This window comes from Pan paniscus, chromosome X, assembly GCF_029289425.2.
Source record: "Pan paniscus chromosome X, NHGRI_mPanPan1-v2.0_pri, whole genome shotgun sequence".
In the NCBI taxonomy this organism is placed as follows: domain Eukaryota; kingdom Metazoa; phylum Chordata; class Mammalia; order Primates; family Hominidae; genus Pan; species Pan paniscus.
In genome coordinates, this window is record NC_073272.2 from 122,864,133 (window position 1) to 122,885,859 (window position 21,727).

General features: G+C 39.6%; 1 protein-coding gene across 5 annotated transcripts in view; it reads left to right on the forward strand.

The window, feature by feature from the left end:
• The window catches only part of GRIA3 (glutamate ionotropic receptor AMPA type subunit 3), a 307,596-nt gene that overhangs the window by 208,036 nt on the left and 77,833 nt on the right, over window positions 1–21,727 (forward strand). For all 5 annotated transcript variants that reach the window (XR_004668776.3, XM_008976733.5, XM_003823129.4 and 2 more), the window contains 5 exons: window positions 3,466–3,627; window positions 7,137–7,304; window positions 11,525–11,629; window positions 11,943–12,050; window positions 13,239–13,445. Coding sequence is in view for 4 of the 5 variants with exons in the window: in XM_008976733.5 (XP_008974981.1) it covers window positions 3,466–3,627; window positions 7,137–7,304; window positions 11,525–11,629; window positions 11,943–12,050; window positions 13,239–13,445 (750 nt within the window). In the remaining variant the exon portion in view is untranslated. The remainder of the gene's footprint in view (window positions 1–3,465; window positions 3,628–7,136; window positions 7,305–11,524; window positions 11,630–11,942; window positions 12,051–13,238; window positions 13,446–21,727) is intronic.

Here is a 21,727-nt window from a genome sequence, read left to right on the forward strand (position 1 = left end):
GACATCAGATGGGCCAGTTCTTGGGCACCAGTGGTAGTAGCAACAGGTCAAACATACCTGTCCATGGGCCTCAGGGAAGTGTACATGGGCACCAGTGTTAGTGGGTCTAGTAAGGCTGATTCTTGGGCCCTCCAGGCAGCTTGCTCAGATGCCAGCAGCGGCAGTGGTGGGCCGGATGGGTGGGTGGGTCCTTGGAGCCCTAGGAATTGGGCGTGGCATAGGCAATGGTTGTAGCAGAGGCAACACAATCCTCTGACTCCCAAGTGCTTTGTCCTGGTGATGATGGTGGCTGCAATAGGCTAGGCCAGCCATTCTTGAGGCCTGTAGGTAGCACATGCAGGTGAGTCCCAGCCATGGTGGTAGTGACAAGCTAAGTCAGCCTGTCCTCAGGTTCCCAGGAGAAGTGCTAAGTTCCAACGGTGGTGAATGGGGCAGGGCAATCTCCAGGCCCCTGGACAGTTTACTCAGGCACTGGGAATTGAGGGGAGTAGAGCGAGGCCATCTGGTGGTGCACGTGGGTGCTGGCTGTGGTAGGCAGGGGCGAGGTGATCCCTAGATCCCCAGTAGAATGCTCAGGTTGGGGCTGAAGTGGCTGTGCTGCAGCCCTACTGCTGGAGAAGGCATGGTTGCTTTCAGTGGCAGCAGCCATAAACAGGTAGCTTGGGAGCATGTTCTTTGGCCCTGATATAAGCAGGGGAGCCTTTCCTCAGGGCTCTTTTAAATATGTAGCAGCACTGCTACTAGGAGTGACAGGGTCACTGCCAATGACTCGTGTTTCGCCCTGGCAGCAGCAGCCAACAAGGCCCAGCCCTGCATTCAAGGTATTCAACCCCATTGATGGGGTTCCAAGGATGTGGAAATTCAGGGGCTGTTGGGCCCCTGGTCAGGATGTAGTCTGATGGGGGCTGGGCTCTCAAAATGGCACCCTGCTGTGGCTGCTTAGGACTCTGGGGTATGCAGGAACCACTCAAGCTCCCTCTCTAGAGAAATGCCATTATACAATCTCTAGGCAACTCCTTCAAAGCCCATGTGGGTTGAGGGCTCTCCCAGGGCTAGGATTGCAGGAGTCCACATTGGGAATATGGACTGCTAGGGGTCTCTCACTTGTCCTTTACCCATGCTGGGGCACCTCTCCAGGCTTCCAGATGATCCCAGCCAAGCAGGCTACCTTACTTCTTTCTCATTCCTCGAGTCAGATGTTTCCTGTCACTTCTCTATTGAATTCCAGCATTCTCTCTTAGGAAATATATTCAAAGTGTGATTATCTACTCACTATTTTATTTCTTCTTTGTACGGGAGGTGAGTTCTGGATGCCTCTATTCAGCCATCTTGAGGCCCCTTTCATTGGAGTTTTATCCTCAGCATTTTATTTGAATATAAGTTTAAGGAGTGAGAATGGAGAGTTGGGTAACAGTTAGGCTTAAACCCCAATGGTAGCCTCTGCTAGACTTTCTACACAAGTGAGGCTGTCTGCTGAATTTATTACAGGGGGAATAAAATGGGAGAAAACACTGAGTCTTATTTTCCCTCATGAAGAAAGCCTTTGGGAGAAAACTCATCATGATGAATTAATGTTAATTTTTAAAATACTTTGTGGTTATCAGAATGAAGGAGTGATTCCCAGTGATGTAAACTATTTGACTCTTTGTCCAGTCTCATTGACTCATACCCCACTTATGAAAAGAAGAGGAAGGGGCTGTAAGTAATAACTGAAAAAGCTGTTTCACTAAAATGTTTTCTAAGACTGTCTTGTTATCCATGGTAAAGAAATGTAAAATTAAGAGAAGCACGGATGGAGGTGCTGACTCTACAGATATTGTTTATGTTTAGTTTGTGAATAAATTCACCAAGCTATACACGTAAAGATATGTGCACTTCTCTATACAATTATTACACTTCAATAAAACCTTTTTTAGACTGTTAAAAAAGAGAGGAAACATTAAAGAATGGATATGGATTTGGGTAATAAAGGTGTATGCATTTATCAAAACTCATCAAGTACATTTCATTGATGTAAATTTTACCTCAAAAAATGAAGAAAGAAAAAGAACTGTAAACAAACACTGAATTTTAGTTAATGACCTGCATGCTGAAATCTTTAAGGGTGAAGTATACTAATGTCTCCAACTTACTTTGAAATGAACCCCAAAGTGAAATGGTTTGATAGATGAGTAGAAAAATAATTGTAGAATCTGAGTGTGACTATGTGGGTATTCACTGTATAATTCTTTCTATTTTTCTGTATGTTTGATCATTTTTATATTAAAATGTTGGAGGGTTCTAAAGAAGGGAGGAAGAATTCTACCCATCTGTTTATGAATAGAAATGATGGCTTCAGCTCATTGAAGACCCGAACACATTAATAGTAATTAGCAGGATATAGTTATCCAGCAAAAGTAGCAGCAATTCCTGGGCTGCTACTTGTCCCAGAAGATAATAATGCCCAATGGAGCTGGCAGAGCTCACATGGAGATACTCCTTTCACAAGGCTTAGGTGGCAGAAGCACCAGATGGTAGCCACAGCAAATTAGAAGAAAGTGGTGGATACTATGTAGTAGTTGTTAAGATTCATTTATTGTCTGGGTGCAGTGGCTCATGCCTGTAATCCCAGCACTTTGGGAGGCCGAGGCAGGCAGATCACTTGAGGTCAGGAGTTCGAGACCAGCCAGGCCAACATGGTGAAACCCCGTCTCTACCAAAAATACAAAACTTGGGAGGGCATGGTGGCATACGCCTGTAATCCCAGCTACTTGGGAGGCTGAGGCACGAGAATCGCTTGAACCCGGGGGGTGGTGTGGAGGTTGCAGTGAGCCGAGATCACACCACTGCACTCCAGCCTGGGCGACACAGCGAGACTCTGCACTCCAGCCTGGGTAACAGAGCGAGATTCTATCTCAAAAAAAAAAGAAAGATTCATTTATGGATACATGTCAGATACCCTGGGATTTGTACCATCATATACAACCAAGCTGTCAGTTTCACTCATTGGCATTTCTGTAAATCACAAATTTCTAAAGTACTCATCACTAGAATCTGAAGCAATCCACTGTGTTTATCATGTTAGGCTGAAGAAAAGTTTGCTATAACACCCATCGGGTCAAACTTTTTCAACATTTTCCAATTACATAAAGCATTGTATTTGTACGCAATGAAGAAAGACTAAAAATACAGGTAAATGAAACAAATCAAAATATTTGCTTAAAGTTGGCACCTATGTTTGTCCATGTGGCAGCCAGATTACATAAAGACACATGAACTAAAATGGAAGAATGCATATTTTCTCCATTATGCCTGCAGTTTCAGGGACATAGTGCCCTAACAATTAATTTCATATTCAAGGCTGTCTTGATTGCTAATAAATGATCCTAGGGAAGGAGCTTTCACATTATCCTTAGCACTCTAACAGATATGGTGAGTAAGAACATACAACTTCCCACAATCATGATCCTTTCAATGTCTTTCCAGGGTTTTACTGATATTTTACTGGAAAGAGTCATGCATGGGGGAGCCAACATTACAGGTTTCCAGATTGTCAACAATGAAAACCCTATGGTTCAGCAGTTCATACAGCGCTGGGTGAGGCTGGATGAAAGGGAATTCCCTGAAGCCAAGAATGCACCACTAAAGGTAATGTTCCATGGCATGTAAAAAACCTAAGGCCAGCTTTTCAAAGTATCTCAGTATGGTCTTTATACACTAACAGTCATCTTATGATCAAGTGATTTTCCTCAGAAGTGATTCAAAGATGCCACAAAACAACTGCAGGTGATGCTATTGCATTTGAAAACTAAGCCCCTGAATAAAGAAGCTGTTGAGAATGAGATCTTTTAAAATCCAGTGCTTGGAAATAAGTTAACTTAATTTTTAATGAATTTTATTTGTAATATGCCCATAATAATTTACAGTATTACGAGAACCTGAGCCAGGCAAAGGGTGGGGGCAGTGGGAACAGGTAAGGAAGACTGATAGTCTGAAACAGAAAATTAGATTTTACATTATTTATGTGATTGCTTTGTTTTAATAAGTTCCATGAATCTCAGTACACCCAAGTGAATTAGGGTCTAATAAAGAGTGTACATTGCCTATATGTATATTGAATGGAAATGTTTTCCTGCCTGCTAAAGTATCTTAGAAAATAATTAAATTACCTAGATTGCTCATTTTCACAAAATCAAGATAAGAATATTAAAAGCAGAAAGTCATGGTTAAAAATGCACATTTTTCATGTGTTCCCCTATGGCTAGAAATCCTATTATTTAAAAACCAGGAATTAAACAGATAAATTAGGGGAAAGTTATTCATGCTACACAAAGGACCCTTCAAATATATTTTTTAAGTAAATCGTTCCCTCAGTGCATTGATTCAAATATGAAACTGACTTTAAATTCTTCCTGATATAGTGAACGTATGTACCATAGCTGTGGTATGAAATAGGGGATCAAAATAGAGTCAAGACCCTTTCCTAGAAAAGGAAAAGGGGAAAAGATCTTCCTCATTGTTTCAAGATACTCATCCTCACATCCTTCCTCCCTGGCAAGAATAGAATAGGGGATAACAGGCCAGGCATGGTAGCATGCGCCTGTAATCCCAGACACTTGGGTGGCGGAGGCAGGAGAATGGCTTGAACCCGTGCAGCAGAGGTTGCAGTGAGCCGAGATCATGCCACTGCACTCCAGCCTGGGTGACAGAACAAGACTCCATCTCAAAATAATAATAATAATAATAATAATAATAATAATAATAATAGAGAACAGTAGGCAACACAGACCAGAAAAAAGATATAGAGATACATTCTGTACCATCTATGCAGCTCCACCTTAAATGGGTTACGTCAGAACATAATACAAGTGAAATCTTACTTTATGCAATTGGTGTGTTCTAGAAAAGTTACGGGTTAAACATACTTTTTTCGTTCAGTTAAGCCACTTACTAGTCAAGTGGTACCCTGTGGTTGTAGCGATTATGCCTGCCAGATTTTTCCAAGATAGTCTTATTTTAAAACATTCTGTTTTAGGGTCCGATCAAGTGTCCTAATTTGCTTTAGTAAATATGGTCACAATCCCTATGATGAATCCTTTGTAATCAAAAAAATTTTTAATGTACTAAACTGATATTTACTGGAAAATAATCCCAAGTGAATTAGGCTCTAATACAGAGTGTATGTTGCCTACACATATATTGAATGGAAATGTTTTCCTGCTTGCTAAAGTATTTTTGAAAATAATTAGATTACCTAAGTTGCCCATTTTCATAGAAATCAAGATAAAAATATCAAAAGCATAAAGTCATGGTTCAAATGCATATTGCATTACATTTAGGTGAGCTTATTCAAATTTAGATTTTTCATAAAACTGCCTACCCACACTGCTTTATGATCTTTAGATTTACCAGGTAATAGGTAGAAGAGAGAAATTCATTTATTCAATATTTTAGTGGGTTAGTAGTCTGGCACCTACAATGTGCCAGACACTGTGTTAGGCATGAGAAAATGAGTAATGGTAAGAAGTATGAAAAGGGTACTGAAGAGTAGTTTATGCCTGTGCGGAAGTTGCAGAGCCATACAAAAGAGAAGGAAGCCAATCTCAGCTCTGGACTATTCATTGATAACACTTGGTGTGTATAATGTAAAGTTCTAGAACCCACTGAGAAGAAATGTTCATGCTTATAAGTAAAACCCTTTAAATAACTTTAAAAAATTGAATATTTGAATAGATGTTACAACTTACAGATTACTTTTGCTTAGTATTCGTCATTATAGAACCTTGCACAATATCAATCAAACCAAAAGCCCACTTTAAAAATTGATGTATAATATTTTTGATTAGGAAATAAAATTGTCTACAGATTAAAAATCCTGATAATTTACTCTATAAACATTTTCTTTTAGGGCTTGGGAGGGTATTCTCACCCATTGGTAAGTAGAAACTGAATAAAGCAAAAATTAAATAGCTCCTTTGGCATGGTTTGGAAAGGACTACATTAAGATTGCTGACAATTTATGCAGTCAGCTGAAAAAATCATCACCATGTTGGCTTCATGTATTGCAAAGATGTGCAGACACAAAGATTTTTCTTCATGAAAGAACATATGTCCCCTGTTACAGTCACACTTGATGATTTGCTTCTGAAAGACAAGTAACGTGAGAAAAGCCAGAAAAGCTAATTGATAGTTGTAGAGGCAATAATCTATTCACTCCCAATTGTATTTGGACATACTGTACTAGAGAGAGAGAACTCCCCCTGGGACATTTTGCTACATTTTTAAAAAGTCAACAACATTCTACATTCTACCAGTATTTGTCACCCCTGCAAAACAGGGGCCAGCTTATTTTAACCATAGTTTGTTATGTTAATTCATTTAATGAAAAAGCATCCACCATTTCAAATTGCAGATAATCAAATCCCTTGTATTTAGTGACTGACCTCATCCCTAGTAGAGCATATCAATATATCCAAGGAATAGAAAGTGTTCTTGCCTGCAAGAGGTGGCATCATGAAGTATTGCCTATGAATTGTCAACATTATCAGATTTAAAACTCAATAATAATTGAAATTTTCTACAATTGAAAAACAGCTTTGGTTTTTGCTACCCCCAGGAAACAAAAACTCATTTATTGCTGGCCAGAAGTCCCAGCTCGCCAGAAACATCGTCCAGACAGAAATGATTAATGTTCTCCTCCAAATTAATTTCAAGCTGTCTAACTTAGCTATTTCCATTTTCCCCTAAGTAAACACCAGATCTCTACAAACAGCAGTAACCCAGTCTTGCTTTAGGATGTGCTGTTTCCTCTCCAGTCTATACATGCCATCCTTTAACTTCACACATATTTCTTCCTCTATAAAGGACACAGCCTTTTGGTAGTCACTAACTCAGTATAAAAAAGAAACAGTATTGAGAGCAAGAGAGAGATTGCCTTGAGCCATTTGATTGTAATAATTGTAACACATGCACACATGAGGTAAGAAGTATCACTGTAGAATGAATCGAATTCAGGCTTGCCCAGAGAGATCTCTTAAATAATTAGGGGGGTGACTGCATAGAACAATAGGTAGAAATGAATGAAAATTATAAGAAACAAGGCAAATGTTGAGGGTATCATTTATCATGATATCTTGTTTTTCATGCATCCATTTCAGTATACATCTGCATTGACACACGACGCAATACTGGTCATAGCAGAAGCTTTCCGCTACCTGAGGAGGCAGCGAGTAGATGTGTCCCGGAGAGGAAGTGCTGGAGACTGCTTAGCAAATCCTGCTGTGCCCTGGAGTCAAGGAATTGATATTGAGAGAGCTCTGAAAATGGTAAAGACCACAATGGGTTATTGGGGTGGAAGAAACTTATAAAGACATAAAAAAGATGAGACCTTGATCTTGAGAGAAGACATACTAAAAGGAATGGGACCAGATTATGTAGAATCTCAGAGTATGCAAAGAGGATAAGTATAGCCATTTCTATAAATCATCCAAACCTAGAAATCTAAAAGTTGGAGGTCATTTCTTGAAGCTTGAAAAAAAAAAGAGATAAATTTAGGGCAAATGAATTTTTGGTTATGCACTATACTATGGCTAGTAAATGAAACTTAGTACTCTCAAAAGTTACAGATTGAATATATAAATAGCTTCAAAAAATTCAAAGCTTTCAAACATATGACATTCTTTAGGGAGATTAGAATATTTTATAAGATGTTCCTAACTTCAAGATAGACATTACAAAGGACAGCATCCTCTGGCTCATCAGACAAATGATTAGCCTAGACAGGCTGTGGAACTTAGCCAGTGTGATAGTATTTCTGTTGTCAAAAAGAACACTCATGCTATTCTACAGGATGAAATGCAGGAACATGATACATTTCTAGGTCTACTTAAGAAGCTTTTGCCTAATGCTGCAAAGAAAAAGCCTAAAGAAAAGTAAAAGGAATCAATGGATAGACAGTCAAATAGGTCACTTGTTTTTAGTATTTGCTGGGTAGGAGATCATTTAAGGCTTCAAGCAATGTCCTTTGAACAGATTTCATTATTTATACCAGAAGTAGCATCACCCATTCATTGCAGTTTTCCAAGCAAGAGCTCTGTCCTGAATATTTTGCTTTATGCTACATGTGCCTGCATGTATTAAAATGAGCTTTCAAGAGTACAAGAATTTCTTATTTCTACTTATTTAGTTATCCTGATGTTTGGGACATCCAAATCAACAAAGAGATGGGCAAAGATAAGATAATTCTGTGTGCAACCCAGCAAGGAAGAACTTGTAACGGCCTCATAACATACATCATTTTGTGTAGCTGGCTCTCTTATTGATGCCTTAAATTTGCCAAGTTGGAAGCATTCAATCAAAAGGGGTTAGTAGCCCTTGTGTCTCTCTTCAAGAAAGAGATATGACTCATTTTCCCATCATGCAGATTTTTATGTCATTATGTCAGTTCCTTAACAAATGCCCTAAGTGTAGTTTTATGGAGGTAGCACTGTACAATTTTGAAGAGCAGTTAATTAAATTCAACCTTCATAGCAGTTACAAGATTTGTATTGTCAGGTGAAACATAATGATGAGTGAAATATAAAACTCCCTCAGAGTGAATCAAAAGGAGTTTCCATCAACAAAACCTCAAGGGGCAAGAGCCAGCATCTCCAATTGACTCCCTATTCATGACACAAATAACTACCTTCCCAAATAGAAAACTGGCTATCAGAATGAAGGATAAGATACCAATTGGGCTAGGAAAAAAAAATAGATTGATCATACTACTGCACAGAAAAGTTTCTGCATGTCTACCTCACTGATAAAGCTCAAGTTATAAGCCAGGTAACCTTCCTCCCCAGGCCCTAATGACCAGACACTCAACCAAAACAATACATTACCTTTCTATAGGACAATCTCTATTGCTCCAGAGAGGCTGGAAGGCATCTATTTTTTCCAAAAGTAGACAGTGCCTCAGTAAAACTGCTCTACTCAGAGGGACTGTAAGGGAGGCTAGTCTGAAGTACTAAATGTTTTACTACATTAAAAGAAATCCCATTTTATTTGAATTAATTAAAATTGAGACTGCATAATGTAAAGCATCCCTCATTGTGACTAGCACATAGTTGTTTCTCAATAAATTATTCTCTTCCTTCAAAAGAAATCTGGCAAACAAAATCATTGCCTGGCAGAGGCTCCTAAGGGGCCTGTTTTAATGAATAAATAAGCACAACATTCATTCAGTAAATATTTATTGAGCACCCATGACTATGTATCAGGCTCCATATTAGTATGCAAGCAAGAAATAAGATGAGGAGTGCACACATTTAAATTGTTAATATGTAAACAAATGCTTTAAAATATCTTAAAGCCACTTGCAAATTGGGTAATCATTCTCCTCACAATCTGCAAATAATGCAAAGATCAGCCCAGCACAGTCTACTGACATATCTGTCACAGATTCTAAGTCTTTGAGACTTGTTCAATCAACATTTATTAAGGATCTGCTCTATCCCAGGCACAATATTAGTTGCTGAGAACAGAGGTAAAAAAAAGTCTCTCATCTTGAGATGCTCCTAATCCAGTAGGAAAGTTAGAAACACATAGATTATAAAAATGTTATGTCTAAGTCTTGCACAGGATGCTATGAATTAAAGAAGGGATCCCAGATGGGATGCGGGGAAACTGTCACTAACATTCAATACTGGACCACATCCTTAAAAATACATTTCTCTGAGTGGTAGTCCAATTCTACTTCTGGTCACCAAACGTTCAAATCATGCGTCTGGAATCTGTTGGACTATGCCTTGACTATTCTCCAGTTCATATATCATATTCAGATAGGTTGGGTCTTTAGAAATAGACAACTCTTAATGAGACTTAAAGCCCTAGCTATTTTCATTAATGAAGGCTTTCCTTAATAAGTTCCTATTGCCCTTGTCTCTGCCCTGTCTAACTCTTCTATCAGAATTCAATTCTCAAAATAGAGTATAAAGAGCCCTTCATGCTCACATTATGTATCAGTCTCATCCCACTGGATAAGTGATTTCTATCTCAACAAAGGTCTTTTCTCTAACTAGAAGTGTGATGCCACCTTCTCTGCAAGCCTAAGCTAACAATAGTGCTTAGGTTTGTTGGATCAGTTGGACAATCATCTTGTTTTCAGTTCATCAGATTGGAGCATTTTCCTTTCAACAGGAATTCCACAGTCTCCTACTGGTGGTGAACAAGCCCCTTTCCCTTTAAAAAATGTTCCCTAATATTTGACAACATTTTTCTTTCTGCAACACAAACCCACTGCCACCTCTGACTTGTTTGACAGCTTGTCATTTTCCATAAGTGATGAAAAACAATTCCATTCTTTCATACTAGGAAAATGAGATATATTCTTTCTCTTTGAAGCAAAGTCTTTGACCTTTACTTGCCAGATGAGTAATGCAAGTGGTTAACACAATTATTTATATTTGTAGAGGGTATTTCATCCAGTGTCCCTGCACTGTAAAATAGGTAAAGAATCTATCTACCCAGAAGAGATGGCCTCTTGCTAATTCATAATACTGAGCCCAGGCCCAGGAAAAATTGTTCCATACATGAAATCGGCATTTGGCATCCCAAACAAGTGTTCTGGCTTCCAGTACTTCTACATTTCTTGTCTAGTGCTCCATACTCCTGACCCCTTAGGCTTAATAAATTTCATCAGTCTTTGGATTATCCCTCCATGGCTTAGCTCTCTTGTCTGTTACCTGTCTGTAGCTGAGTGTGGGTTAAATAAGAGGGAAAGCTCATCCCTGTCACTGTAGTAGCTGGCAAATGTGTAACCCTCTCAAGAAACAGAACTAAATCCATTTTGGTTAATAATAATTAATATAGCTAGCATGTATTCTGATGCTTAATAGATGCCACATACTGTTCTAAACATTACATTTATATGTGTGTGTGTTTATATATATCTATATATATCTATATATATAGATATATATAGATATATATCTTCTCTAATCTTCCCAATAACTCTGAAAGATAGATACTACTAGGATTTTCAATCTTACAGATTAAGACACTGGGGTAAAAAAGCATTAAGAACATGCCGAAGGTCATTCAATTAATAATTGAAGCTACGATATGAGTCCAGGTGTAACAGTGCCCATGCTGCTGAAACCAGATTATGTTCAGATATGGGAAATATTAAGATAAGACACAGCCATGGCCCCCAAGGAACTCAGTTTAGAATACATTACCCTAGTTAAGGGGGTAGCCTGCAGAGTATTTTTAGGAAGGGGCTAGTGGAAATTTCAGGTCCTTGAAAAAGTGGCGGTAGAGCCCTCATTATATTATATAAGTAACAGCATCTTACACCTACTCAATGCTTCAAAACTAAAAGGCATGCCAAGAAAATACTGTGGAGGAAATGAAGATCTTGTATAGACTCGATCTGGTGGATAGAGCTCAATGACTTGCAATAATAATTCTTCAAGATTCCAAGATCTGTCAGTAGACCTCATCCCAGAGACTTAGAAGGCAATAATGCCGTGCTATTTTTAAATTTTAAATTTTCCCTTTCTACCAGGTGCAAGTACAAGGAATGACTGGAAATATTCAATTTGACACTTATGGACGTAGGACAAATTATACCATCGATGTGTATGAAATGAAAGTCAGTGGCTCTCGAAAAGTAAGTAACCAAAACAGACATTTAAAGAAAAGGACTCTTGAAAGAGGACAGCATTTGGATGTAAGAAAATAAGTATTATTATTTTACAAAATATCAGTAAGGATGAGTGGGAGATGGGAACCTCCAGGATGAAGGAATAGCACACCTATGTGTCAGTGTTGGGGGTCCTGGTGGGAATTACAAGACACGGGGAGACAGGATGTCAATCCTTATAGAGCTCAAGAAAGTTTTGTTCCACAACAGCACTTCAATTTCATGCAGTACTTTTCTGAGGGAAAAATAGGCATCCAGGTCAAATGTCTTCTCTTTCTAGGCTGGCTACTGGAATGAGTATGAAAGGTTTGTGCCTTTCTCAGATCAGCAAATCAGCAATGACAGTGCATCCTCAGAGAATCGGACCATAGTAGTGACTACCATTCTGGTAAGTGTGAACAGAAGGTAGGTGGGCTTTCTGTCCAGCAAGACTTCTGTTTTCTGAAAAGTATTTTTCCACCAGTAGAAAAGACCTCAAGTTCAAACAGTAAAAACTTCCAACAGGGAAGCTCAGGAAACTCTCAAAGTGTCTTGCCATGATGATGAACAGAATGTCATTTAACAAAAAGAGAGAAAGAAAAAGAATAGGAATTTAGAACAGTTTTAGATTATCATTTTCCTCTTTCTCCCCGCCTCCATGCCCGCCCGCATAGGACTGATGCTTCATCTGGACTTGAAACCTAATTCTTCATTGTGGGGGAAGCAGCATTGTGTGGAGGAGAGAGTACATTAGGATTCTAAAATTAGGTCTACCACTAACCTGTAAAACTGTGCAAGTCACAACTTCTCTGAGCCTCAGGTTGTTGTTTCTCCATTTATGAAAGGGGTATAATAATAATCACCTACCCATGTCATAAGCCCGTTTCAAGGCACAGTTCACTACACGAAGAAGTTTTCTGCAAAACTCAAAGCACTTAAAATGTGAGATGGTATTCTCATTTAGTTTTAAAACACTTTTCTAGAAGCTGGTTTGTTTTTACTGAATGAAGTACAAACCTGGGTTAAAAACAAATACATCTCTAGGTGTGAAAGTATGACTAACTGAATGGAGACTAGGCTGAAGTTTGCCTTTCATCTAAGCATACATATCAAATACTCCCTTTGTCTTAAGTACTATACTAGGCCCTGGAGATATAAAAATGTAAATGCCACGGACGCCGACCTCACAGGGATCACAATGCTTCCCCAGGGCTTTGCCTCAACTACCTGCAATTCCTACATAATAAATCTTGAGAAATGAAAGGCACTTCACCATCATGTAACTAAGTCTGCCAAATTTGATGAAATCAAAGACTTGATAGGTGAAAACTGGGCCATCTTTCAAACTCTCAAAAAGAACTGAAATCCTTCTCTGCTTCCTTAAATTACCAGTTAAGGACTCCCCCTACCAAAAAAAAAAAAAAAAAAGTGACCCAGTGAATACTCAATTAAAGCTCTTCTGTTTACTAAGTAACAATTTAAAGGCCTTTTTCACATACCAAACCTCAATAGTCACAGAGGGGAAAAATTATTGCATTTATCTTCTCTTAGAAAAATGTATAGGAGTAATCCTTTTATCTTGCTTCTGGTCCCAAAGGAATCACCATATGTAATGTACAAGAAGAACCATGAGCAACTGGAAGGAAATGAACGATATGAAGGCTATTGTGTAGACCTAGCCTATGAAATAGCCAAACATGTAAGGATCAAATACAAATTGTCCATCGTTGGTGACGGGAAATATGGTGCAAGGGATCCAGAGACTAAAATATGGAACGGCATGGTTGGGGAACTTGTCTATGGGGTGAGTTTTTTCCAATTCTGTTTTCATTTATTCTGTGCTTTCCAATTAACAAAGAAGAGAGAAGATTTAATTTTCAAGTGCAGTGTTTATCCAATTGTATAGTTTACATATAGTCTACAAGAAAAATATATTCTTCTACAGTTGCGCTCTGTAAAGGTAGGTTGTCAGTAGTATCCTTCGGACAACAGGATTATTTTACTAAAAGGAAAATAGAATTGGGGGATTTTATTTGGCAACATTAAGCACAGCCTGCCCTCTATTTAAAATCTGTTCCTTCTGTGTTCTCTAGCTCAGGCAGCAGAATTACCACCCACATAGTTGCCTAAGCAACTTTGCCTAAGCAACCTCATCATCTTTCCTCATTGTTCCCCTCTTATCTAGTCAGTCACCATGTCCTATGAATTCTACTTTTAAGTCTCTCAAATCTAGACACACTCTTCACCCCCACCATCGTCACCTTAATTAGGGTTCTTAACATCTATCAGTCATTTAACTTGTTACCCTGCGTCTGTTCTTACCCTGGCAAATTAGATCTCCACATTACTGTAATTTCCCACTTTAACAATCAGGATGAAATTCAAATTCCTTCACATGGCAAATAAGGCACTTTATAATCTAGCACCCGCCTACCTCTCTAGCTTCATCCTGTACTCTTTCCCCCTCACACCCAATGTTCCAGCTATAGAAAAGTAAGTGTTGTTCCCTGAAGGTGCTGAGCTCTCACTTAGTATAAGCCTGGAAGTACTTTTGTGTCTCTTCAGCAGCTAATACCACCTACTAGTCCTCTGAAACACAGCAGTGATACTTGTTTCAGAAAACCTTCTCTATTCGCATCTACTTGCCTGCAGTCTGGGTTAGGTACCCCTGCTTTTTGCTTCCTTCCTTTCCATATTCATATAGTACTTCTAAGTCTGTATTGTAATGATCCATTTACAAGTTCCACTGTTCTACTAGACTATGAACTCCTCAAGGACAGAAGATGTAGCTGATTCATTTCAATATCACACAGTCTGAAACATAGACATTCAATAAATCCTTGCTGAATTAATGAATGAAAAATGAACAGAATGGCTCTGCCAGGGGCTTATCTATAGTCCAACTGCAAAAGAATTAATATGGGCAATTAGGGCTTTTAAGAAAGGTACAGTGATATCTTCAGAGCTCCTGGGTCACTTAGTATTAAATGGTTTTGGCCTCTGATTGTGAATGTCAGATCTTGGGCAGCTTAATGAGGCACATGTAAATAAGCAGAACTGGACAGAAAAACTGCCCATGCAGTAAACCAGTCACTAGAGAACTAATCCAAGTGCAGTGGGTGGTGGCAAAGGTTTAGTTCTAACAAACAAAGATTACCTGTAATAATAACTCTCTGTCTAGACAATATCTACACTAAGTAAGGGGAAGACAGAGGAATCTAGGAGGTGGAGATACTGAGAAGCCCCAGCTGGCAAGAAGCAAACAACCAGGTTATTTATTTATTGGACTGAGGTTCAGGAGAAGGACTCTAGTGCTTGGGATGGAAACCAGCAAGAATAAGGTATAGCTCTCCAATCATATGAGAGTACTGGGGTCACTAAATAAGTTCTTGGAACAGGCCTTTGGGAGGAACCACAAAGTCGGAAGCTCATTTCTAAAAATAAGGGCACAGAAAGGTAACAAAAGCAAAGCTGGACCCCAGATATAAAAACTGGAGCACCATCCTCTAGTCAGATGAACAGCAAGGCAACTTGAACCTCAGCCTCCATCTACGGGCCTGGAGCCATCATCTCCTGTCTTGGGTCAAGATCGGTCCTGGGAACTGGGGCAGGGCTAAGTGGCAGATGAGATTCAAGTGAATCCAGCAGTAAGAAAGAGAAGAATTTCCAACGCCAGTGCAGAGAGGGCTGAACAAGGGTCAGAGCACCCAGTCATGATTTCTGAGGACCCTGAGAAGCTCTGAACCATCTTGACACGGCTCTAATCTTTTACTTTCCAAGTCGTTGATAAGGTTTTCTTCTCTTTCCTGTTCCTCATCTCCCCAACACTTAGGCTTCAAGAGGTCTTGTCTTGCTTACAGCTCGCCCTTGCTCTTGGCACATTACCTGATACATAGTAAATGCTCACTTTTTGCTTTAATGAATCAATGCCTGGCATACAGTAATGCCTAAGCCAATATTCATTAAATTGAGTTCATGGTGGGATAAAATCTTGTAATATCATTACTATTTCTATTACTACTACTACTATTACCACTACTATTACTACTACTACTACCATTATTAGCTACCATTTGTTGCATATTTACTGGCTGCCAGATACTGTACTAAGTGCTTTTATATGTAATTTAATCCTCACAACACGCCTCTGGGGAAGGTGCCATTATTAAACTCTTTCTACATGTGAGAAAATTGAAGCCTAGAGAGGTGAAGTCACATGCTAAAGACCAAACAGTTTACAGTGACTATCTTAGTTTGTTTGGACTGCTATAATAAAACACCATAAACTAGGTCACTTATAAACAACAGGAATTTGTTTTTCACAGTTCTGGAGGCTGGGAAGTCCAAGATCAAGGGAGATTCATTGTCTGGTGAGGGCCACTTTCAGGCTCATAGATGGTACCTTCTTCCTGTGTTCTCACATGATGGAAAGGGTAAGGGGTCCCTCTTGGGCCTCTTTTATAAGGACACTATAAGTTTCATTTATAAGGGCTTCACTCCCATGACCTAATCACCTCCCAAAGCCCCACTTCCTAATACCATCACCTTGGGGGTTAGGATTTCAACATATGACTTGGTTGCGGGAGGGGGGGGACGTGGGGACACAAATATTCAAACTGTAACAGTGATACAATAACTTTAACCCAGATCTTTGACTCTGAAGTCCATGCTTTTTAACCATTACACTATCTGCCCAACAGCTAAAGTGTGGTTTCAGGCCCATCCCATTCTGAAAGATAGTTGAAATTTATTAGAAAGGCTTATGGTGCCTTAGTCATTCTGGAGAGAAGAGTGTTTGGCAACAGCAGCATGGCAAGAAATTTAAGGCGTAAGTGTCTTTTTATTTTATTTATTATTTATTTATTTTTGAGACAGAGTCTTGCTCTGTCACCCAGGCTAGAGTGCAGTGGCATGATCTTGGCTCACTGCAACCTCTGCCTCCCAGGTTCAAGCGATTCTCCTGCCTCAAGTTCCTGAGTAGCTGGGACTACAGGCACCTGCCACCTTGCCCAGCTAATATTAAAAATATTTTTTAGTAGAGATGGGGTTTCACCATGTTGGCCAGGTTGGTCTCAAACTCCTGACCTCAAGTGATCTACCTGCCTCGGCCCCCTAAAGTGCTGGGATTACAGGTGTGAGTCACCACGCTCAGGCTAAGGTGTAAGTTTCTACTAGCCCAGGTTATCCGATGTGAGCTATGCCATGAACTCTACCACCCCATCACAACTGAATGACCATATTTCTCCTGTCACTCTCTGTAAATAGATCACTGCTTTCCTGGCATTGAGGAAGACATTACACACAGTGACATAGAGCAAGGCAGATTTATTGACATTGTTCAGACAAAGACCAATTTTCTCACTGGATTTGTTTTCTCCTCCAGCATGTTCCCTGTACTGCACTCATTTAATCTCCACATATCTCTTCCTCATTCCAATTTGTCTACTTGTGAGTGAGGGAGCTTGAGTATTAGAGTCCCTCATTTGTTTAGCAACTTAGATGCCTTCTCTCCACTTCTGAATAGTAAAAGTGTTCCCATAGGAACCTTCCCATCTTTTCCCTTTAGTTCTTTCTACTAAAGACAAAAGCAATAGCCGGGGAGGCTCTTACAGAAATGTCCTCCTCCTTCCCCTGCCTAAAACAACTTTCTGATGCTTTCTGGGCTTATAACAGGAGGTGATTCCAGAGAACTACAGCAAACCAACCCATCGGAGAAGACTGCCAAATTCCATTTTCCTCTAAAACCTGTGGCTATGAAAAATATACATTCTTATCATGCTTGGAGTAAAAGCTCTCTGTTAAAGAGGATGATCTCATGAGCTAAATGTGTCTTCATCTTCATTTAGAAGTTTTAGTCTTTTGGCATTGGGAAGTTTTCAACTTCTCTATCAATGACAGAAATGGAGAAAAATGAAAACACAGGCTTTCATTTCTGGCAGGCCTGGCCTCTTGTGGTTTGCAAGTTGCTTTAAAAAAAGAAGAGCAGAAAACCCCTAATGATTTCTCTAAGTTCTTAATGAGCAAAAAGATGGAGAACAGGGAAATATTTCTTGCAGTGAACATGAAACCTATACAGATAGGCACTGCTTTATCTTAAGGGTATTTCTCTTATGCTTTTAGTATGTAAAACAGAGCAGAGTGGAAAGAATGAAAAAAATCAGAGATGAAGAAAGCTCTGCAAGGGAGATTTCAGTGTCAGTCATAAAGTTTCAAGAAAGAATCAAAATGAATTAAATTTGCTAAAGAATAAGGAACCAATCAGCCTCTTTTCAGATGATTTATAAATAGGTTTTTTTCTAAGGAAATTCAAATCAGGTTGATGTTGGGGCACCTTGTATCTCTAAGAAGGCTATTTTTGAAACAAACCTCAGTAGGACACAATGTGCCCCATTATGTAAGCCCTTCAGAACATCATGGACTTGAAACTGTCCACCTGCTTTTAGCAGTTTTGATTTTGAGCTGGATGTCTGTAACACCACTACATGGTAACAGTCCCAGATCAAATGGCTTACAGACCACAAGTTTTTATGGCTTCCAAATACCATATGTTTTGAGGGCACTTAAAAACAGCATTTTTTGCTAGCAGGGCTCTTAAACATCCTTAATCCTACCTTACCATTCATTTTTTACAAATGCATATGGGGACCAGCCAAGATCAGACATCAGAACTGCCCCTCAGGTAATCAGGAATCCAAAGCCTGATAAAGGACACAGGTACAGCAGTGGCAGCAGGATTGGACAAAGTCACAAAATCCCACAACTTGGCAACACAGGTTTTGTGACTCATGGTCTAGTGCTCTGTCCACTGGGTCACACTGGCTCAGTTCACTAAACTTGTGAGATTATGGAAATATTGGTGTTGTATCAATCAGATATAGCATCCCCACCTGGCTCTAAGGGGCTTACAATCTAGTTGGATTATAAACTTTTCCATCTAAGATACTTATTTTGCTATTTTTCATCCAAGATACTCATCCTGCTTATTTATGGCCTCCAGGATAATGTAATCCACATTTCTAGTTATCACTCGAAATATTTGAAAACCCAATATAGACAGCTGGGGGTTCTGCCCTTAGAGAGGAGATATGATCTAAGAGAAAAAGAGAGTCAGGAGAAAGGCTAAAAGGAAATTGAGGCCCCAATTAACAGAACACCTCCCAGTGGGCAACTGCCATGTTCCTTATGTTCCTAGCAGTTACAACTAAGGATAAAGAAGAGGGGGGTTGCTTTGGGAAAGGCTTGACAAGCTGCTGCTTAAATTGCTTCTTCTGACTTAGAAGATAGCAGAGAGCCTGGGGGTAGTAATGGGGCTGCAGGGATGGTTGATTATAGGTCATATTCCCTGGGTGTCCCCAGACTCCTTCACGCTCCCAGGACACATGGCAACTTTACAGATACTATTTGCACTGACATTTCTCCGCCTAGAAGAAATTATCTCTTAGGTTGTCACTATCCTAAGCTGGATTCATTTTCCATTAAGAAAGGCAGAGAGTCGATTTGTCCTTCCAGCTAAAAGACAGAGAAGCAAGGGTCCAGTAACAGATGCCAGATATTCTTCAGGTGATTATACTGGGCTTTGGCAGAAGGGCTGATGATTTGATAAAAGTCCCCCCTCCTTCAAATGATGCATGTAAACTCCAGGAAGGAGCATTAAGGACACATGAAGTATGCCATTCGAAGCAGAAAGAGTGGGGAAAATATTTCCAGCTAAACGTAGTCTCACAAGGCCTTCATCCAGCTACAGAGACACTTTTTTATCTTGATATTGTCTTTAACTCTCTCAGCTCCCCAAGGACAAGGAGCCCTAATCAATAGATCCAGTCGGGGATACCTGTTCTGGATAAAGAAATTAGGATATTCTGTTGTGACACTGCTTGTTGTTGCACAGATTTAAATAAGCCTCATTCTTTTCTCCAGATCTTAACAATTGCAGACAGTAAATATCCCATAGAGTACTGCCAATAAATCAGTTTAAGTCTTGTCCCCCAGCACACAGCAATTATATTCCTATTGTCTAGCTTGATTCTGCCCCACTCCTGTTTTCAACACATATCAACTTTCCAAAGGAAATGTCTGCCAAAGGCAACTAGAGCCTTGTGGTTGATACAGGGACAAAGGGTCAGGTCATGTCTGCTTCTTCTCTTGGATAACATATAGTACATTATGATTACACATCAATACATTGTCTACTTCCTCTCTCCTATCCCCTTCCCTGCTTTCAGAAAGTGTTTTAAAATGGTGTCTGACAAGCTCCTGCTCATTCGTAGTCTCATGGTGGGTTACAAGTTTTGTATCAGATAATCAGATGAAAATTCTTAAAGATATAACAAGCTTGCAATCTCAAAGAGATTAAAATTACGTTTAAAGTCAGTGTCATCTCTGGCTAAAACCTGTCAGATTCTTAAGTGCATCAGCCCTACACATATGAGTTTGTTGGTTTTTAAGTTTTATAACATTTACAACTTTGGCAACCCACCTATGAAAAGGATTATAAATCCCCTCAAGCTAAATCCTCTCCAATAATGCAGTTGCTCCATGTTTGCAACTGGTGAGTGGAAAATTCAAACCTAATTCAGTGTGTTTACTGAGCCCACACAGCCACATTTAGGCTGCTTGATTAAAATCCTTTAAGTAGTCAAGATGCAAGCAAAAGTACTAGTAAACTCTTACTCTGTGCTCTTTCCATTTGCTTGATTTTGTCTGTCAGTTGGAGCACCCTCATACCACTACTACACACTTACCCACCTAGGTTTCTGAAAATAACTTGCCTACTGCTATTACCAGTGCAAGCAGAGGCTTGAGGACAACTGGCCACTGGAGTGATTCAGGACACCCCAAGAGAGGCACTTCATTGTTGAGTCAGAATTTCACCTACTCCCTAACCCCATCCATAATTCTTACCACTCTCTCTCCCAGCCTACAGCTGGCTTTCATAAGAGCAGAGACTAGGAAAGGATTCCATTTGAGGACTTACCTTTTTCAGTTTTTCATCAGTGTGGGCCTCCTCAATCTTTAAGTTGCCTTGAAAGTGACCTCTCCCTTTACCTTCTTGCTATGGCAATCCCAGGAGAGCTCAATGGGTATTTTTGGATGCTAGTTAGTTACAGGGTGGAGCATATAACTAACTAGTGTTCAAAATACCTACTGAGCTCTCTTGGGACTGCCATAACATGATTGCCCCACATAAATTATGCCAAGCAGGTCCTATGCTCTGAAATAACCAATTATCACAACAACTTATTTTAACATTTATTTTATGTTCAGGGGTACATGTGCAGGTTTGTAATATAAGTAAATTGCATATCACAGGGGTTTGGTGGACAAAAAACAACCCCATAAAAAAGTGGGCAAAGGACATGAACAGACACTTTTCAAAAGAAAACTTACATGCGGCCAAAAACTGCCTGTGGGAATAGTGGTGATAGAGGGCAAGGGCTTTGCCAAGGCTGGCTCTGAGCTGACATGAGTTCTGCTGCTTGGTTTCTTACCAAACATACAAGAAAGGAGAAGAGTTGCTAAGTCTCCTACCAATAGAAGGGAAAGGAGCTACAGATTCTGCCTCAAGCTGTCCTTGAGCCTTCTTCCACCTGCCTTCTTCCACCTGCTTTTTGCTATTCCTTTGCCTTTTTCCATCTGTAATAGGTATTTTTTAAGGTTCATCATGGGGAATTCTCCTTTTGGAGTCAGGTCTACATCAATGAGGTACAACTGAGCACAGATTTAATGCCATTCTTGATTGGGAGAGCACCCTCCAAAACATAGACAAATTCCATATTTTTTGAAAAATCTCCTTAGAAAGAAACAATCCAGAAAAAAAAATACAGAAATGCCAGGCTGAGGGAAAAAAAGGCAAGTGCCTAAGGGAAGCAGATGATTCTTCCTGTTGTCTTTGGTGATTTCAGAAGTATTTCAAACTAGGAATGGCCTTCTTTGGGAATCTGTTCTTTTGATGAATGTTCCTGGGAATCAGACAACAAAAAGTCCTGCTTTATCCATCTAGCCACGTCTTGTTAGTATTTAGTGGTGCTTACCATGTAGTAGGTGTTTCAATTACCAAGTAGGGTTTTTTTAAAGGGGTCAAGATTC